Genomic DNA, 15471 nt, shown 5'->3' with positions numbered 1-15471 from the left:
GGGGGCCCGGCGTTCGGGCGGGTTGGCAGGGCGCCCGGGCCCGGGCGGCCGGGGCCGGGGGGGGCCTTGTTGCCCACGGCAACGGCCCTGGGGGCCGGGGGCAGAGAGTGAGGGGCGGGCGGGGGGCAGCCTTGCGAAGCCAGGCGTGCGCTGAACAGGCGCAGCACCAGTACCCCCTCCTGGCCCTCCGGCCCCAGGCGCGGGGGCCCGGCGTTCGGGCGGGTTGGCAGGGCGCCCGGGCCCGGGCGGCCGGGGCCGGGGGGGGCCTTGTTGCCCACGGCAACGGCCCTGGGGGCCGGGGGCAGAGAGTGAGGGGCGGGCGGGGGGCAGAGTTGCGAAGCCAGGCGTGCGCTGAACAGGCGCAGCACCAGTACCCCCTCCTGGCCCTCCGGCCCCGGGCGCGGGGGCCCGGCGTTCGGGCGGGTTGGCAGGGCGCCCGGGCCCGGGCGGCCGGGGCCGGGGGGGGCCTTGTTGCCCACGGCAAAGGCCCTGGGGGCCGGGGGCAGAGAGTGAGGGGCGGGCGGGGGGCAGCGTTGCGAAGCCAGGCGTGCGCTGAACAGGCGCAGCACCAGTACCCCCTCCTGGCCCTCCGGCCCCGGGCGCGGGGGCCCGGCGTTCGGGCGGGTTGGCAGGGCGCCCGGGCCCGGGCGGCCGGGGCTGGGGGGGGCCTTGTTGCCCACGGCAACGGCCCTGGGGGCCGGGAGCAGAGAGTGAGGGGCGGGCGGGGGGCAGCGTTGCGAAAGCCAGGCGTGCGCTGAACAGGCGCAGCACCAGTAGCCCCTCCTGGCCCTCCGGCCCCGGGGGCCCGGCGTTCGGGCGGGTTGGCAGGGCGCCCGGGCCCGGGCGGCCGGGGCCGGGGGGGGGCCTTGTTGCCCACGGCAACGGCCCTGGGGGCCGGGGGCAGAGAGTGAGGGGCGGGCGGGGGGCAGCGTTGCGAAGCCAGGCGTGCGCTGAACAGGCGCAGCACCAGTAGCCCCTCCTGGCCCTCCGGCCCCGGGCGCGGGGGGCCCGGCGTTCGGGCGGGTTGGCAGGGCGCCCGGGCCCGGGCGGCCGGGGCCGGGGGGGGCCTTGTTGCCCACGGCAACGGCCCTGGGGGCCGGGGGCAGAGAGTGAGGGGCGGGCGGGGGGCAGCGTTGCGAAGCCAGGCGTGCGCTGAACAGGCGCAGCACCAGTACCCCCTCCTGGCCCTCCGGCCCCGGCCGCGGGGGGCCGGCGTTCGGGGCGGGTTGGCAGGGTGCCCGGGCCCGGGCGGCCGGGGGGGGGGGGGGCCTTGTTGCCCACGGCAATGGCCCTGGGGGCCGGGGGCAGACAGTGAGGGGCGGGCGGGGGGCAGCGTTGCGAAGCCAGGCGTGCGCTGAACAGGCGCAGCACCAGTAGCCCCTCCTGGCCCTCCGGCCCCGGGCGCGGGGGCCCGGCGTTCGGGCGGGTTGGCAGGGCGCCCGGGCCCGGTCGGCCGGGGCCGGGGCGGGGCCTTGTTGCCCACGGCAACGGCCCTGGGGGCCGGGGGCAGAGAGTGAGGGGCGGGCGGGGGGCAGCGTTGCGAAGCCAGGCGTGCGCTGAACAGGCGCAGCACCAATACCCCCTCCTGGCCCTCCGGCCCCGGGCGCGGGGGCCCGGCGTTCGGGCGGGTTGGCAGGGCGCCCGGGCCCGGGCGGCCGGGGCCGGGGGGGGCCTTGTTGCCCACGGCAACGGCCCTGGGGGCCGGGGGCAGAGAGTGAGGGGCGGGCGGGGGGCAGCGTTGCGAAGCCAGGCGTGCGCTGAACAGGCGCAGCACCAGTACCCCCTCCTGGCCCTCCGGCCCCGGGGGCCCGGCGTTCGGGCGGGTTGGCAGGGCGCCCGGGCCCGGGCGGCCGGGGCCGGGGGGGGCCATGTTGCCCACGGCAACGGCCCTGGGGTCTGGGGGCAGAGAGTGAGGCGTGGGGGGGGGGCAGCGTTGCGAAGCCAGGCGTGCGCTGAACGGGCGCAGCACCAGTACCCCCTCCTGGCCCTCCGGCCGCGGGCGCCGGGGCACGGCGTTCGGGCGGGTTGGCAGGGCGCCCGGGCCCGGGCGGCCGGGGCCGGGGGGGGCCTTGTTGCCCACGGCAACGGCCCTGGGGGCCGGGGGCAGAGAGTGAGGGGCGGGCGGGGGGCAGCGTTGCGAAGCCAGGCGTGCGCTGAACAGGCGCAGCACCAGTACCCCCTCCTGGCCCTCCGGCCCCGGGCGCGGGGGCCCGGCGTTCTGGCGGGTGGGCGGGCGCCCGGGCCCGGGCGGCCGGGGCCGGGGGGGGGCCTTGTTGCCCACGGCAACGGCCCTGGGGGCCGGGGGCAGAGAGTGAGGGGCGGGCGGGGGGCAGCGTTGCGAAGCCAGGCGTGCGCTGAACAGGCGCAGCACCAGTACCCCCTCCTGGCCCTCCGGCCCCGGGCGCGGGGGTCCGGCGTTCGGGCGGGTTGGCAGGGCGCCCGGGCCCGGGCGGCCGGGGCCGGGGGGGGCCTTGTTGCCCACGGCAACGGCCCTGGGGGCCGGGGGCAGAGAGTGAGGGGCGGGCGGGGGGCAGCGTTGCGAAGCCAGGCGTGCGCTGAACAGGCGCAGCACCAGTACCCCCTCCTGGCCCTCCGGTCCCGGGCGCGGGGGCCCGGCGTTCGGGCGGGTTGGCAGGGCGCCCGGGCCCGGGCGGCCGGGGCCGGGGGGGGCCTTGTTGCCCACGGCAACGGCCCTGGGGGCCGGGGGCAGAGAGTGAGGGGCGGGCGGGGGGCAGCCTTGCGAAGCCAGGCGTGCGCTGAACAGGCGCAGCACCAGTACCCCCTCCTGGCCCTCCGGCCCCAGGCGCGGGGGCCCGGCGTTCGGGCGGGTTGGCAGGGCGCCCGGGCCCGGGCGGCCGGGGCCGGGGGGGGCCTTGTTGCCCACGGCAACGGCCCTGGGGGCCGGGGGCAGAGAGTGAGGGGCGGGCGGGGGGGCAGAGTTGCGAAGCCAGGCGTGCGCTGAACAGGCGCAGCACCAGTACCCCCTCCTGGCCCTCCGGCCCCGGGCGCGGGGGGCCCGGCGTTCGGGCGGGTTGGCAGGGCGCCCGGGCCCGGGCGGCCGGGGCCGGGGGGGGCCTTGTTGCCCACGGCAAAGGCCCTGGGGGCCGGGGGCAGAGAGTGAGGGGCGGGCGGGGGGCAGCTTTGCGAAGCCAGGCGTGCGCTGAACAGGCGCAGCACCAGTACCCCCTCCTGGCCCTCCGGCCCCGGGCGCGGGGGCCCGGCGTTCGGGCGGGTTGGCAGGGCGCCCGGGCCCGGGCGGCCGGGGCCGGGGGGGGCCTTGTTGCCCACGGCAACGGCCCTGGGGGCCGGGGGCAGAGAGTGAGGGGCGGGCGGGGGGCAGCGTTGCGAAGCCAGGCGTGCGCTGAACAGGCGCAGCACCAGTACCCCCTCCTGGCCCTCCGGCCCCGGGCGCGGGGGCCCGGCGTTCGGGCGGGTTGGCAGGGCGCCCGGGCCCGGGCGGCCGGGGCCGGGGGGGCCTTGTTGCCCACGGCAACGGCCCTGGGGGCCGGGGGCAGAGAGTGAGGGGCGGGCGGGGGGCAGCGTTGCGAAGCCAGGCGTGCGCTGAACAGGCGCAGCACCAGTACCCCCTCCTGGCCCTCCGGCCCCGGGCGCGGGGGCCCGGGCGCCCTGCCAACCCGCCCGAACGCCGGGCCCCCGCGCCCGGGGCCGGAGGGCCAGGAGGGGGTACTGGTGCTGCGCCTGTTCAGCGCACGCCTGGCTACACAACGCTGCCTTCCGCCCGCCCCTCACTCTTCGCCCCCGGCCCACAGGGCCGTTGCCATCGACAACAGGGCCCCCCCCGGCCCCGGCCGACCTGCAGGCCCGCCCGAACGCCAGGCCCTTGCGCCCAGGGTTGAAGAGCCACGAGGGGGCACTGGGGCTGCGCCTCTTCAGCACACGCTGCCACCCGCCTACCTGTCACTCTTCACTTTCTCCCCACAAGTCCATTTGCGTTCAAAAAATGCAGTGCCCGCCCTTGGCTGCCGGGCCTGTCAGCCGTGTTGGGCAGCCCGAACGCTTGGCTCCTGCGCCCAGAGCGGAAGAGTCAGGAGGGTATCCTGGTGCTGAATCATTTGTGCAGTGTGTCCCCATGGCCTCAAAGTGTCCCCATCGTTCCAATGTGCCCCCATGATCCCACAGGTTCTCCATGGCCTTTACGTATCCTCATGGCCCCAATGGGTCCCCATGGCCACAAAGAGTCCCCATGGCCCCACTGTGTCCTCATGGCCACAAAGTGTCCCCATGGCCCCAGTGTGTCTCCATGTCCACATAGGGTCCTCATGGTACCAATGTGTCCCCATGGCCCCAAAGGGTCCTCATGGCCACAGAGTATCCCCATGGTTTCAACGTGTCCCCGCAGTCCCAAAGGATTCCCTCGGTCCCATTGTGACCCTATGGCCCCATTGTGTCCCCATGGAACCAATGGGTCCCCATGGCCCCAATGTGTCCCCATGGTCCCAAAGGATCCCCATGGCCTCAAAGGGTCCCCATGGTCCCAAAGCATCCACATGATTCTATTGTGTCCCCATGGCCCCAGTGTGTCCCCATGGTCCCAATGTGTCCCCATGGCCCCAATGTGTCCCCATGGCCCCAAAGGGTCCCCATGGTCCCAAAGAGTCCACATGGTCTTGGTGTGTCCCTGTGGTCCCAATGTGTCCCCATGGCCCCAAAGGGTCCCCATGGCCCCAGTTTGTCCCATGTGGGTGTCAGGACACAACCACCCTGTGCAGGTGACCTCAGCACTGTTTATTCTCCCTGGGATGAGGTGGATCCTATTGGGAGGCCCCGTGGATGCACTGGGACAGGGTTGGTCACACGCTGGTGGCCTGGGCATCGTCCCCCAGCACCCGGTGTCCCACCCTCCTGTGGTGGCCCAAGGCCTGGGTGATGGTGGCTTGCAGCTGCCCCTGCTCCTGCTCCAGCGCCAGCACGCGTCTCTCCTGCGAGGCCACCCATGGACACCCATTGATACCCATTGACACCCGTTGTTACCCATTTATACCCACTGACAACCACAGACACCCATTGACACCCATTGTCACCCGTTGTCACCTGTTGTTACCCATTGTTACCCATTGACACCCATGGTCACCCACTGTCACCCACTGTTACCCATTGTCACCCATTGAAACCCATTGTCATCCATTGACACACATTCACACCCATTGACACCCGTTGACACCCGTTGTTACCCATTGACACTAATTGTTACCCATTGTCACCCGTTGCTACCCATTGCTGTCTATTGTCATCTATTGCCACCCACTGCCACCCAATGCCATCCGTTGTCACCCATTGTCACCCATTGTCACCCACTGTCACCCTTTATCATACATTATGATCCTCCATCACTGTTTGCCACCCACTGTCACCCATTGCTGGGCACTGTCACCCATTGTCACCCATTGTCACCACTGACACCCATTGTCACCCATTATCACCATTACCACCCATTGCCACCCATTGTCATCCTTTGACAGCCATGTCACCCAATTCCACCCATTGCCACCCATGTCATCCATTGTAACCCTTGGTCACCCATTGTCACCCATTGCCACCTTTGTCACCCATTGTAACCCTTGGTCACCCCTTGTCATCCATTGTGACCCTTGGTCACCCACTGTCACCTACTGTCACCCATTGTCACCCTTTGTCACCCATGGGTGCCCCACGTCCAGCTCACCAGCTCCCGACTCTTCTCCTCGCTGCTCTTCAGCCTCTCCAGGTCTTTCTTCCTGTTGCCTTCAGCCGCTGTCAACCTGGATTGGGATGGGATGAGCCCAGGTCTTGGAATGCTGGAGGGATACCCATTGGTATGGGGCACCCATTGCTTAGGAGTACCCACTGCTTTGGTGTACCCATTGCTTAGAAGTACCCATTGTTTTAGTGCACCAATTACTTTGGAGCACCCATTGCTTAGGTGCACCCATTGCTTAGGGGCACCCATTACTTTTGTGCACCCATTGCTTTGGTGTACCCATTGCTTAGGGGCACCCATTACTTTTGTGCACCCATTGCTTTGGTGCACCCATTGCTTAGGGGCACCCATTGCTTAGAAGTACCCACTGTTTTAGTGCACCCATTACTTTGGAGCACCCATTGCTTAGGTGCACCCATTGCTTAGGGGTACCCACTGCTTTGGAGCACCCATTGCTTTGTGTCACCCACTCCCATCCCCTCTCCTACCTTGCTCCCAAAGTGGCTGCTCGGGCATTGGCCTCCTCCAGCTGATTCTGGAGCCTCTGGAGCTGCTCCCGCTGCTGCTCCCGCTCCGGCTCCATGCCCTGGAGCTGTGCTTCCAGCTCGGCCACGCGCAGCTCCAGCACCCGCGCCTGTTCCTGCTTCACCTCCACCTCCTTCCTCAGCGCCTCCAGCATCCGCCCGTGCTGCAGGGACAAGGATGGGGGCAATGGGCACCCAATGGCTCCTGGGGGCCACCACCCCATGGGTCCCTTCTCCAATGAGGGTCCCCAATGGCTTCTGAGTGCCACCACTCCATGGTTACCTCCTCCAATGGGGGTCCCCAATGGTTTTTGGGTGCCACCACTCACACTTACCTCCTCCAATGGGTGGATGCCGTAGAGCTCTCCCTGTGCCACCACTGCCGCCACCTCCTCCACGTAGCGCTGCCAGGGCACCGTGGACTTACGGTGCTTCCCGCGGCCCTGCGGCACCGCGGACACCCATTGGGTGCTGGTTTAACCCCGGGTGTCACCCTAAGGTGCTGGCAGTACCAGGTGAGGGGCACCCAGGGATGCACACAAGGTGCTGGGGAGCCAAGGGGCAGTTGACTGATGGGAGTGGGGCTTTAGGACCCAGCAGTGCTGAGAATGGGGGCATTAGGACCCAGGGAGTGCTGGGGGGCACCCAGGCATGGGGGGGGCACCCCAAGGGATGATGCAGTGCAACCAGGGGTATCGGTTGCACCCAGGGGTAGGGGGGCACTCAGGGGGTGATGGGGGGCATCCAGGGATAGGAGGGCACCCAGGGGTGATGGCTGCACCCAGGGGTATTGCATGCATCCAGGGGTGATGGGGAGCACCCGGGGCTAATGAGGGTCACCCAGGGGTAGGAGGGCACCCTGGGGTGATGAGGGGCACTCAGGGGTGATTGGGAGCACCCTGGGTGCTCTGCACTCACAGCACCCATGACCCCCCCCATGGCCCCAGCCCAGGGTTTGCGGTGCCTTTACCGGAGCATCGCAGGGGCCAAGGGCCACCGAGGGGTCCGCGGCCGGCGGCTCTGCCCGGTGCTGGGCGCTGCTCTGGTGCCGCCGAGCCCCGCAGCTCCGTGCTGGGACGCTCTGAGTGCGCTGCACGTTGCGGCGCTCCCGGCTGGGGACCGCGGGTGCAGCCGGGGCCGGGGCTGGGACCGGGGCCGGGGCTGGCTCCGGGTCGGGTCCCTCCTCCCGGCCCCGCACCCGGCGGATGCTGAGCAGGGACTGGCTCTTGATGAGGGGGCTGTGCTTGGCCAGGGCCCGCGGGGGCACAAAACCCGGCTTGAAGCTCTCTGCTGGCCTGGGGGAGAGAGGGGGGGAGGGATGGTGGGAGGGAGGGATGATGGATGGATGGATGGATGGATGATGGATGGATGGATGGATGGATGGATGGATGATGGATGGATGGATGGATGGATGATGGATGGATGGATGGATGATGGATGGATTAGGGATGGATGGATGGATGAGGGTTGATGGATGGATGGATGGATGGATGGATGGATGATGGATGGATGGATGGATGGATGGATGGATGGATGATGGATGGATGGATGGATGGATGGATGGATGGATGGATGATGGATGGATGGATGATGGATGGATTAGGGATGGATGGATGGATGAGGGTTGATGGATGGATGGATGGATGGATGGATGGATGGATGCTGGGGGATGATGGAGCCAGGATGGACCAGAACCAACCTGAGCCCAACTGGGACCAGGACTCAGGAGGGACCAAAACCACCATTCACCAAAAGAGGACCAGAGGCATCCCAAATCCAGTTGGGATCAAACCCATGTCCTGGCCCCAGCCTGGACCTGAAGCATCTTAAACCCAGTCCTGTCCAGAGACACCCCAAATCTAACCAGAACCAGAGACCCCCCAAATCCAGGTGGTACCAGAAACATCCCCCAAACCCAACCAGAACCACGTGTGCCTGTGTCCACCCACTGGTACCTTCGCTCCGTGGTGGAGCTGAGACGGACGGAAACAGGGACAGGGGTCCCCTCCTTGATGGCGGTGAGGATGGTGGGCAAGGGCTCCAGCTCCTTCTGTATGGCCTACCAGGACAAGACATGGACGTTAAGTTGACAATGGGTGGCCATGGGGCAGTGGACACCAACTCTATAGATGGGGAGAAGGATTTGGCCACCAGTCCTGCCAGTCACCCTTGGGGACAAATGTGTTGGTGGCACCTGGTCCAGGCTGGAGAAGATGTCACAGAGCAGAAGGTGGAGGGTGGCGAGCTCCAGGGCCAGGTCCACATAGCTGCCATAGGTGGCCATGTGGCCACTGCTCTGGGGGTTGGCCACGCTCTGCAGGAAGCCTGTCATGGTGTTCCAGTTGTGCTCCAAGAACTCATTCATGAAGCCCATGTAGGCCTCCTTCTCGCCAAAGCTGGGGAACACCATGGCTGGTTAATTGGGTGATAGCCTGGGCCACTGCCATGGTCATGGACCAGCACCATGGTCATAGGCCACCATTATGGTCATGGACCACCACCATGGTCATGGACCAGCACCATGGTCATGGACCACCTCCAGGATCACGGACTGCGTCATTGGGCCCATCAGTGACCATACCCACCCTTTGAAGCCAAACTGGGACCAGTGACTCTAAGCCCATTCCTAGACCCAGCCAAGACCAGAACCATCCCCTGAGCCCCAGCAGTGTCCCTGCACTGTGTCACCACCCTGTCTAGAAGCCAGAACATTGGTGAGGACACTTCCATGTCCATGGACCAAGCCCCCCTAATAGGTCAGGGCAGCACAGATGACATGTGAGACTCTGCAGCTGGGCCAGATCAGGTCCATGCATGGAATGGAGATGTCCCCATTGCCCCATGGCTGGTTCATGGCATGGAGGAGACGTCCCCATTGCTCCATGGCCATGTCCCCCTCATGCCGGTACCATGCCGTACGTGGTGAAGTTGGCCAGGTTCTGGATGACTTTGGCCACCAAGGTGAGGGTGCGGGAGGTGGCCTCACTCGGGTACTCCTGGATGAGGCCGAAGAGGCTGGGGGACATGATGGCGGGGCAGAGGAACCTCAGGAACAAGGAGGCCGAGACCAGGCGCTGGCCGATGGGCTCCTTGCCCCGCGCCGCACACGCCTCTCGCCATGCCATGAAGATCTCACCCAGCTCCACAGGGAAGGTGCTGCAGGGACAGAGACACCTTCAGGGGTGCTGGGCCAGGAGGGAGGTCCTGGAGCACCCCCGTGTGCCACCATGAGAGGCTGTGGGATGTGGTGCCCCCCATGCCTGTGCTTGGCCCTGTGCTGATCCCCTGTGCTTGTTGTTGAGGTTGGACCTGGGTCTTTGGTGGTGCTCATCTCCATGTCCATCCCCATGCCCATCCTGGTGCCGATGCCCGTTCTTCTTCCTATTCCTATTCCTGTCCCCAAGCACGTCCCTATGCCCACGTCCATCCCCAGGTCCTCCTTCATGCCAGTCCCATTGTCCCTGCTGGTGCCCATCCCCATGGCCATCCCGTGCCCATGCGGGGCTGTCCCTCACTCGCAGGAGGCAGCGATGCACTGGAAGGTCTCCTCGCAGACCTGTTTCAGGTTCTTCTGGTTGTCAGAGAGGTCGAGGCCACCACATCTGCTGGGATCCACCTCGCAGCTCCCCTCCGAGGTGCAGAGCTGGGCCACAGCCTCACCTGGACACCAAAGGGCAGCCCATGATGGGACCAAGCAGTCACCACCATGGAGATAGCTGTGACCGGCCTCCATCACATCCCTATACATGTTCTGGGTGTCCTGCAGCAGAACCCGACCCATCCATCCAAACCCATCCCTCCCAACCCAACCCATCCATCCCAACCCAATCTATCCATCCCAACCCATCCATCCCAACTCATCCATCCCAACGCAACTCATCCATCCAAACCCAATCTAGCCATCCCAACCCATCCAACCCAACCCAACTCATCCATTCCACCTCCAACCCAATTCGTCCATTCCAGCCCAACCCATCCATCCCAACCCAACTAATCCATCCAAACACAACTCATCCACCCCAACCCCACTCATCCACCCCAGCCCATACACCCGAACCCAACTCATCAGTCCTAACCCATCCACCCAATCTCATCCCATCCCAGATCAACCCAATCCATAACACTCTGGAGCATTTTGTAATGTCATGCCCAAGTTGTGCTGCACCCCAGGCACCCCATAATGTCCCACAAAGACCTGTTCAGCCGTACCCAGCGTGTCCTGGAGGTATTTGCCCCCCACCATCTTCATGTACTCATCAATGGCCTTGGTGGCCAAGGTGTTCTCCCGGAAGATGAGGGCCTCGCGGTCATCAAAGCGCTCCAGCTCCGCCACACCGAGGTCAATGAGGAACGACTGTAGGTGGATGTGTTGAGAGCCCAGGGGGTGCCCATGGACACAACTGACTTGATTTTACCACCCTGGGATCTTCCAGGATCTCCTGGCACTACCCTGGATTGCATTTCCCATCCCAGCAATCCCATCCCAACTTACACATCCCATTTCATCACACCCCATTCCCTCCCAGCAATCCCATCCCATTTCATTGCACCCCATTCCATCCCAGGCCAACTCAACCCAATCCAACCCATCCCAAGCCAACTCAACCTATTCCAACCCAGCTCATCCATCTCAGCCCAATGCAATTCATCCATCCCAACACAACACACCCACCTGAGCTCATCCTATTCCAGCTTAACCCAATCCATTCCAACCCAAGCTATCCATTTCACCCCAACCCATCCCAACCCATCCAACTTGTGCAACCCAATCCATCCATCCCAACCAATCCATCCCAACCTAACCCAACTGATCCCAAACAAACCTATCCATCCCAACCTAACCCAACTGATCCTAAACCGACCTATCCATCCCAACCCAACCCATCCATCCCAACCCATCCCAACCCACCCTATCCATCCCATGTTAACCCAACCCATCCATCCCATCCCAACCCAGCCCATCCCTCCCATCCCAACCCACCCCATCCATCCCAACCTAACCAAACCCATTCATCCCAACCCATCCCAACCCATCCATCCCAGCCCATCCCTCCCATCCCTACCCACCCCACCGTGCCCACATCCCCACCCCACCTTGGCCTTTCCAGTGCTCTGCAAGACACGGACCAGGGCCCCGGCCAGCTCTTCTTTGTGCCTTGCAGCAATGATGGGCTCCAGATGGGCGCAGAGCTCCCGGTAGTGGAAGGTGATGAACTCAGCCAGCTCCTTGTAGCGCACAATGGGCAGCACCCGCACCTCCCGGTAGCGCCCGCGCACCCGCAGCGCCGGCACCCGCTCACCGGGGCCACCCAACGGGTACCAGCGCTCCAGGGGCTGCCGCGCACCTGACAGCTCCGTCAAGGGGATGGTGATGGAGGCCAACGTTTGAGGGGGGTCCTCGTCATGGCACAGGGCGAGGGTGAGGGCACGGGCGGGGGGGAGGGCACCCAACTGGAAGAGTTCACCCCAAAAGAGGTCTCCATCGGGCCCGGCCACCTTGGCTGTGGTGCGGGCAAAGAGGGAGCCATCGAGGTGGAGCTGACAACGGAGGCGGCGTCGAGGGGGCAGGTCCCGGGCTTCATACACCCAGAGGGTAAGGGAGAGCTCCAGGCGCTCACAGCTGTCCTGTAGGGGAGGATAGGGGGTATGGGGTAGGGAGTATGAGATATGGGATATGGGGTATGGGCTATGGGGTGTGGGATATGGGCTATGGGGCGTGGGATATGGGTTATGGGGTATGGGGTACAGGGTATGGGGATATGGGGTATAGGATATGAGATATGGGATATGGGGTATGGGGATATGGGGAAAGTGGGACATGGGGATATGCTGTTATGGGACCATGGGGACAAGCAGATATTGGACAGGTGGGACATAGAGGAGTGGGTGAATGCGAGGGGGAAAGGGAGACATGGGACAGAGAGGTTTGGGAGTGGACGTGGGGATGGGGGAGAATGGGGACAGGGAGGGACATATGGGAATGGGAGGGATATGGGGGACATGAACAGACATAGGGAGCAGGGCAGGACACAGGGTACAGGAGGGGATATGGGAGACAGGGAAGGTCAATGGGAATGAGAGGGATATGGGGCAGGAAGGGACACAAGGGGACAACCGAGCTCCCAGAGGACAAGAGGGGACACAGAGGGGGACAACCACATCCAGGGGACCCAGGGCTCCAGAGTGGCCTGGGGGGGTTCCTCACCCTCCTGTCCGGGTGCTGGGGGCACCCTATGGGTGCTGGGGGTGTCCCATGGGTGCCCCCATGGTCCCACCTTGTTGGGATGCGCGGCACGGCGCAGCTCCTCGATCCAGCGGTCGCGCTCGGCCAGGGACGTGCACCCAAAGGAGCGGCTGCCCTCGGCTGTGATCACCTGGGTACAGGGAGGGCATCTGTAGGGGCACCCATGGGTGCCCTAGAGGGGCTGGGGTGTCCTTTGGGGGTACCCTTCACAGTGTCTGGGGGTCCTCGGTGGCCCTTTGGGGTGCTTGGACTGCTCTGGGTGCCCTTTCAGGGTGCTCTGGGTGACACTTAGGGTGCTTGGACTGTGCTTGGTGCCCCTCCATAGTGCTTTGGGTGCCCCAGGGTCCCCTTTCGGTTACCTGGGGTGCCCCCATGGGCGCCCCATGGGTGCAGGGCACCCCATTACCTGGAAGCAGAACCTGTCCCCCACGATGCTGCCGTGCAGGGGCCGCACGAGGACATTGTCCCCATTGAGGTTCAGCTCGGCCATGCTGGGTGCTGGCAGCAGCGACTCCCTGGACCCACAGCGGCTGAGGACCCTGTGGGAGCACAGACCCCATCACCAGGGCACCCTCGGCAGCACCCATGGCCCACCCCAGGCACCCATCCCCTTGGTGCTGTACCTGTCGCTGCTGGGGCCACCAGCACGACCCTTGCGGTCCCAAAGCCTCTTCCATAGCAGCCCCTGGGTGTGGGGAAGGAGCTGGGTGCTGCAGCACCCATGGGTGCAGATCATCCACAGGGGTTGGGGGTGATGGGTGCTGGGGATGCCCACCTTGACACTGTGGAACTGGGAGTTGTCGCTCTCGGTGCTTCTCCCTGGGCTATGGGTGCTCCGTTCGTCCACTGCAGGGTCTGGGGGGGGGCACCCAGCATTGACAGAGGTTCATCAGCACCCCAGCACCACACCAGAGGCAGGGGGGGGCCAGGATGCACCCATAACCCCTATTCCCATCAACCGTGCACAGGGATGTGGGTACCAAATCCTGCTGGTAACCCCCTGTATCCATCACCCTCAGATGGGTGCTGCTGGGTGAAAGGCAGAATGGGGCAGAGGGGTTCATCCTGCCCTGGCAGTGTGGGTGCTGGGGGGGTGACGCAGGTCCCTGCACGGTGCTGAGCAGCACCAGGGCCCCGTGGTGAGGAGCCCCACGGGGTTTTATCACCCATCAGCAGACACAGAAGCGGGAGGAAGTGGTGACATCCCTGCACCCCACACTTCCTCCCTGCACCCAGCCTGAGCTTCCTCCCATGTGGGGTGCGTGTGGGGCATGGGCCATGGGGGGCTGCATGGCATGGGCATGGTGGGATGCATGGGGAACAGAGGGATGCATGGGGAACAGTGGGATGCATGGGGAACAGTGGGATGCATGGGGCATGGTGAGATGCATGGGATGTAGTCGGATGTATATGGAGCAGTGGGATGCATGGGGAACAGTGGGATGCATGGGGAACAATGGGATGCATGGGGCATAGTGAGATGCATGGGGCATGGCATGGTATATGCTATGGGGCATGGTGTGGGGCATGGCCATGATTCCATGCATGGTGCATGATGGCTGCATGGCCTGATGCATGGCACAACACTCGGTGCGTGGTGCATCACCATATGGCACATGCATGGCACAAAACATGACCCAAGGGGGTCCATGCACTGAACCTGCACACACCGGCACCCATGGCACCCATGGGTGCCATGAACTCACCAGGGTTCCTCCTGCCTCCTGCTGGGTGCACATTGAAGCTCTCAGCCATGGAGCTCCCCATCTGGTTCCTGCTCCTGCACAAGGCCTGGTGGCACATTGGTGTCAGGTGCCAGCACCCATGGGTGCCCCCAGCACACAAAGGACTCCAGCACAAGGCCTGGGGGTCCCCATGTCCTCACCTCCTCGTCCCGGCCCACCAGCACCAAGTGTCCGTCCACCAGTGAGAAGAGGGAGACGTCCCACACGGGGCCATTGGGTGCTGGAGCCAGCAGGGCTGGTGATGTCCCATGGGTGTTCACTGCAGGGGGACATTGGGTGCTCACCATGGCCCTGTCACCCATGGGCAGTGAGGTGGTGCCAGGGGTCATGTGGCCATGGAGGTACCACCACCCATCACTCGCTGCATCCCAAAGCATCACCCGTTTCTATTGCCCACCAGCAACCAGCACCCAATCCATCACCCCCAAAGTATCAGCCATCATCATCACCCACTTCCATCACCCCTGAGCCATCACCCATCACTCCTAATCCATCACCCATCACCATCACCCCTAATCCATCACCCATCACCATCACCCATCATCATCACCCATCACCCATCATCATCACCACCCCAACCATAACCCTCACCCCCAGCACCCTGACCCCCACCCTCCCCATCACCCCCTACCTGCAGCAGCATCAAGAGGCACTTTCTCAGCCCTGTTTCCACTCTCCCCATGCCCCTTCCTCTTGGCCATGGAGCACAGGTACCTCTGCAGGGCGGCTTTGCCACCCTCACCTGCTCTGCTCTCCTTGGCCCCCTTGGTGGGGGCAGAAAAAGCCCGTTGGAAGAGGGACCGCCGGGTGCTGCCTTTGGGTGCCCCCAGGTTGGAGCTGCCCCTTCCCACCCCATCATTGGGTCCCTCGGCTTCGGGCTGGCTGTAGGAACGCTTCCACCCCTGCAAGCGGCTCCAGCGGCGGCTGCCCGGGGACCCTGCGCCCTGCTCAGCACCCATGGGTGCTGCTGTTCGCCAGCGGTAGCTCTTCAGTAGCGTTGGTGGCTCAGGTCCCAGAGGGGGCTTCTCCATCACCTCCATCTGTGGGGTGGAGAGGGCCACGTCCCATGAGTGTCCGTGGGGTGGGGGGGGGTGGGATGGGTGCCCTTCACCTAGTATCTGCACCCATCAGCTCCGATTTGGGTGTCCCATCCAAGTGTTCCTATTGGGGCATCTCCACCCAGGTATCCCCATCCAGGCACCCACATCTGGGTGCCCTTATTGGGGGACCCCCATCCAGGAACCCACATCTGGGTGCTCT

General features: G+C 65.1%; 1 protein-coding gene across 1 annotated transcript; it reads right to left on the bottom strand.

Annotated features, from left to right (window-relative positions):
• Positions 1-4754: 4754 nt before the first annotated feature.
• On the bottom strand, positions 4755-15251 carry RASAL3 (RAS protein activator like 3). The gene is made up of 18 exons (XM_034071955.1): positions 14843-15251; positions 14352-14470; positions 14173-14257; positions 13242-13321; positions 13090-13151; positions 12873-13005; positions 12498-12596; positions 11317-11847; positions 10432-10576; positions 9738-9882; positions 9142-9378; positions 8417-8618; positions 8178-8281; positions 7193-7517; positions 6558-6665; positions 6187-6386; positions 5684-5759; positions 4755-4940 (listed from the first exon to the last, which is right to left on the bottom strand). Exons 1-18 carry the CDS (start codon positions 15249-15251, stop codon positions 4812-4814), a joined length of 3189 nt encoding a protein of 1062 aa, XP_033927846.1. The 3' UTR covers positions 4755-4811.
• Positions 15252-15471: the final 220 nt, after the last annotated feature.

Source organism: Melopsittacus undulatus, chromosome 23 (assembly GCF_012275295.1).
Source record: "Melopsittacus undulatus isolate bMelUnd1 chromosome 23, bMelUnd1.mat.Z, whole genome shotgun sequence".
Lineage (NCBI taxonomy): Eukaryota > Metazoa > Chordata > Aves > Psittaciformes > Psittaculidae > Melopsittacus > Melopsittacus undulatus.
The sequence above is the reverse complement of the archived record's forward strand: the minus strand, read 5'-3'. Positions and strand labels throughout refer to the sequence as shown.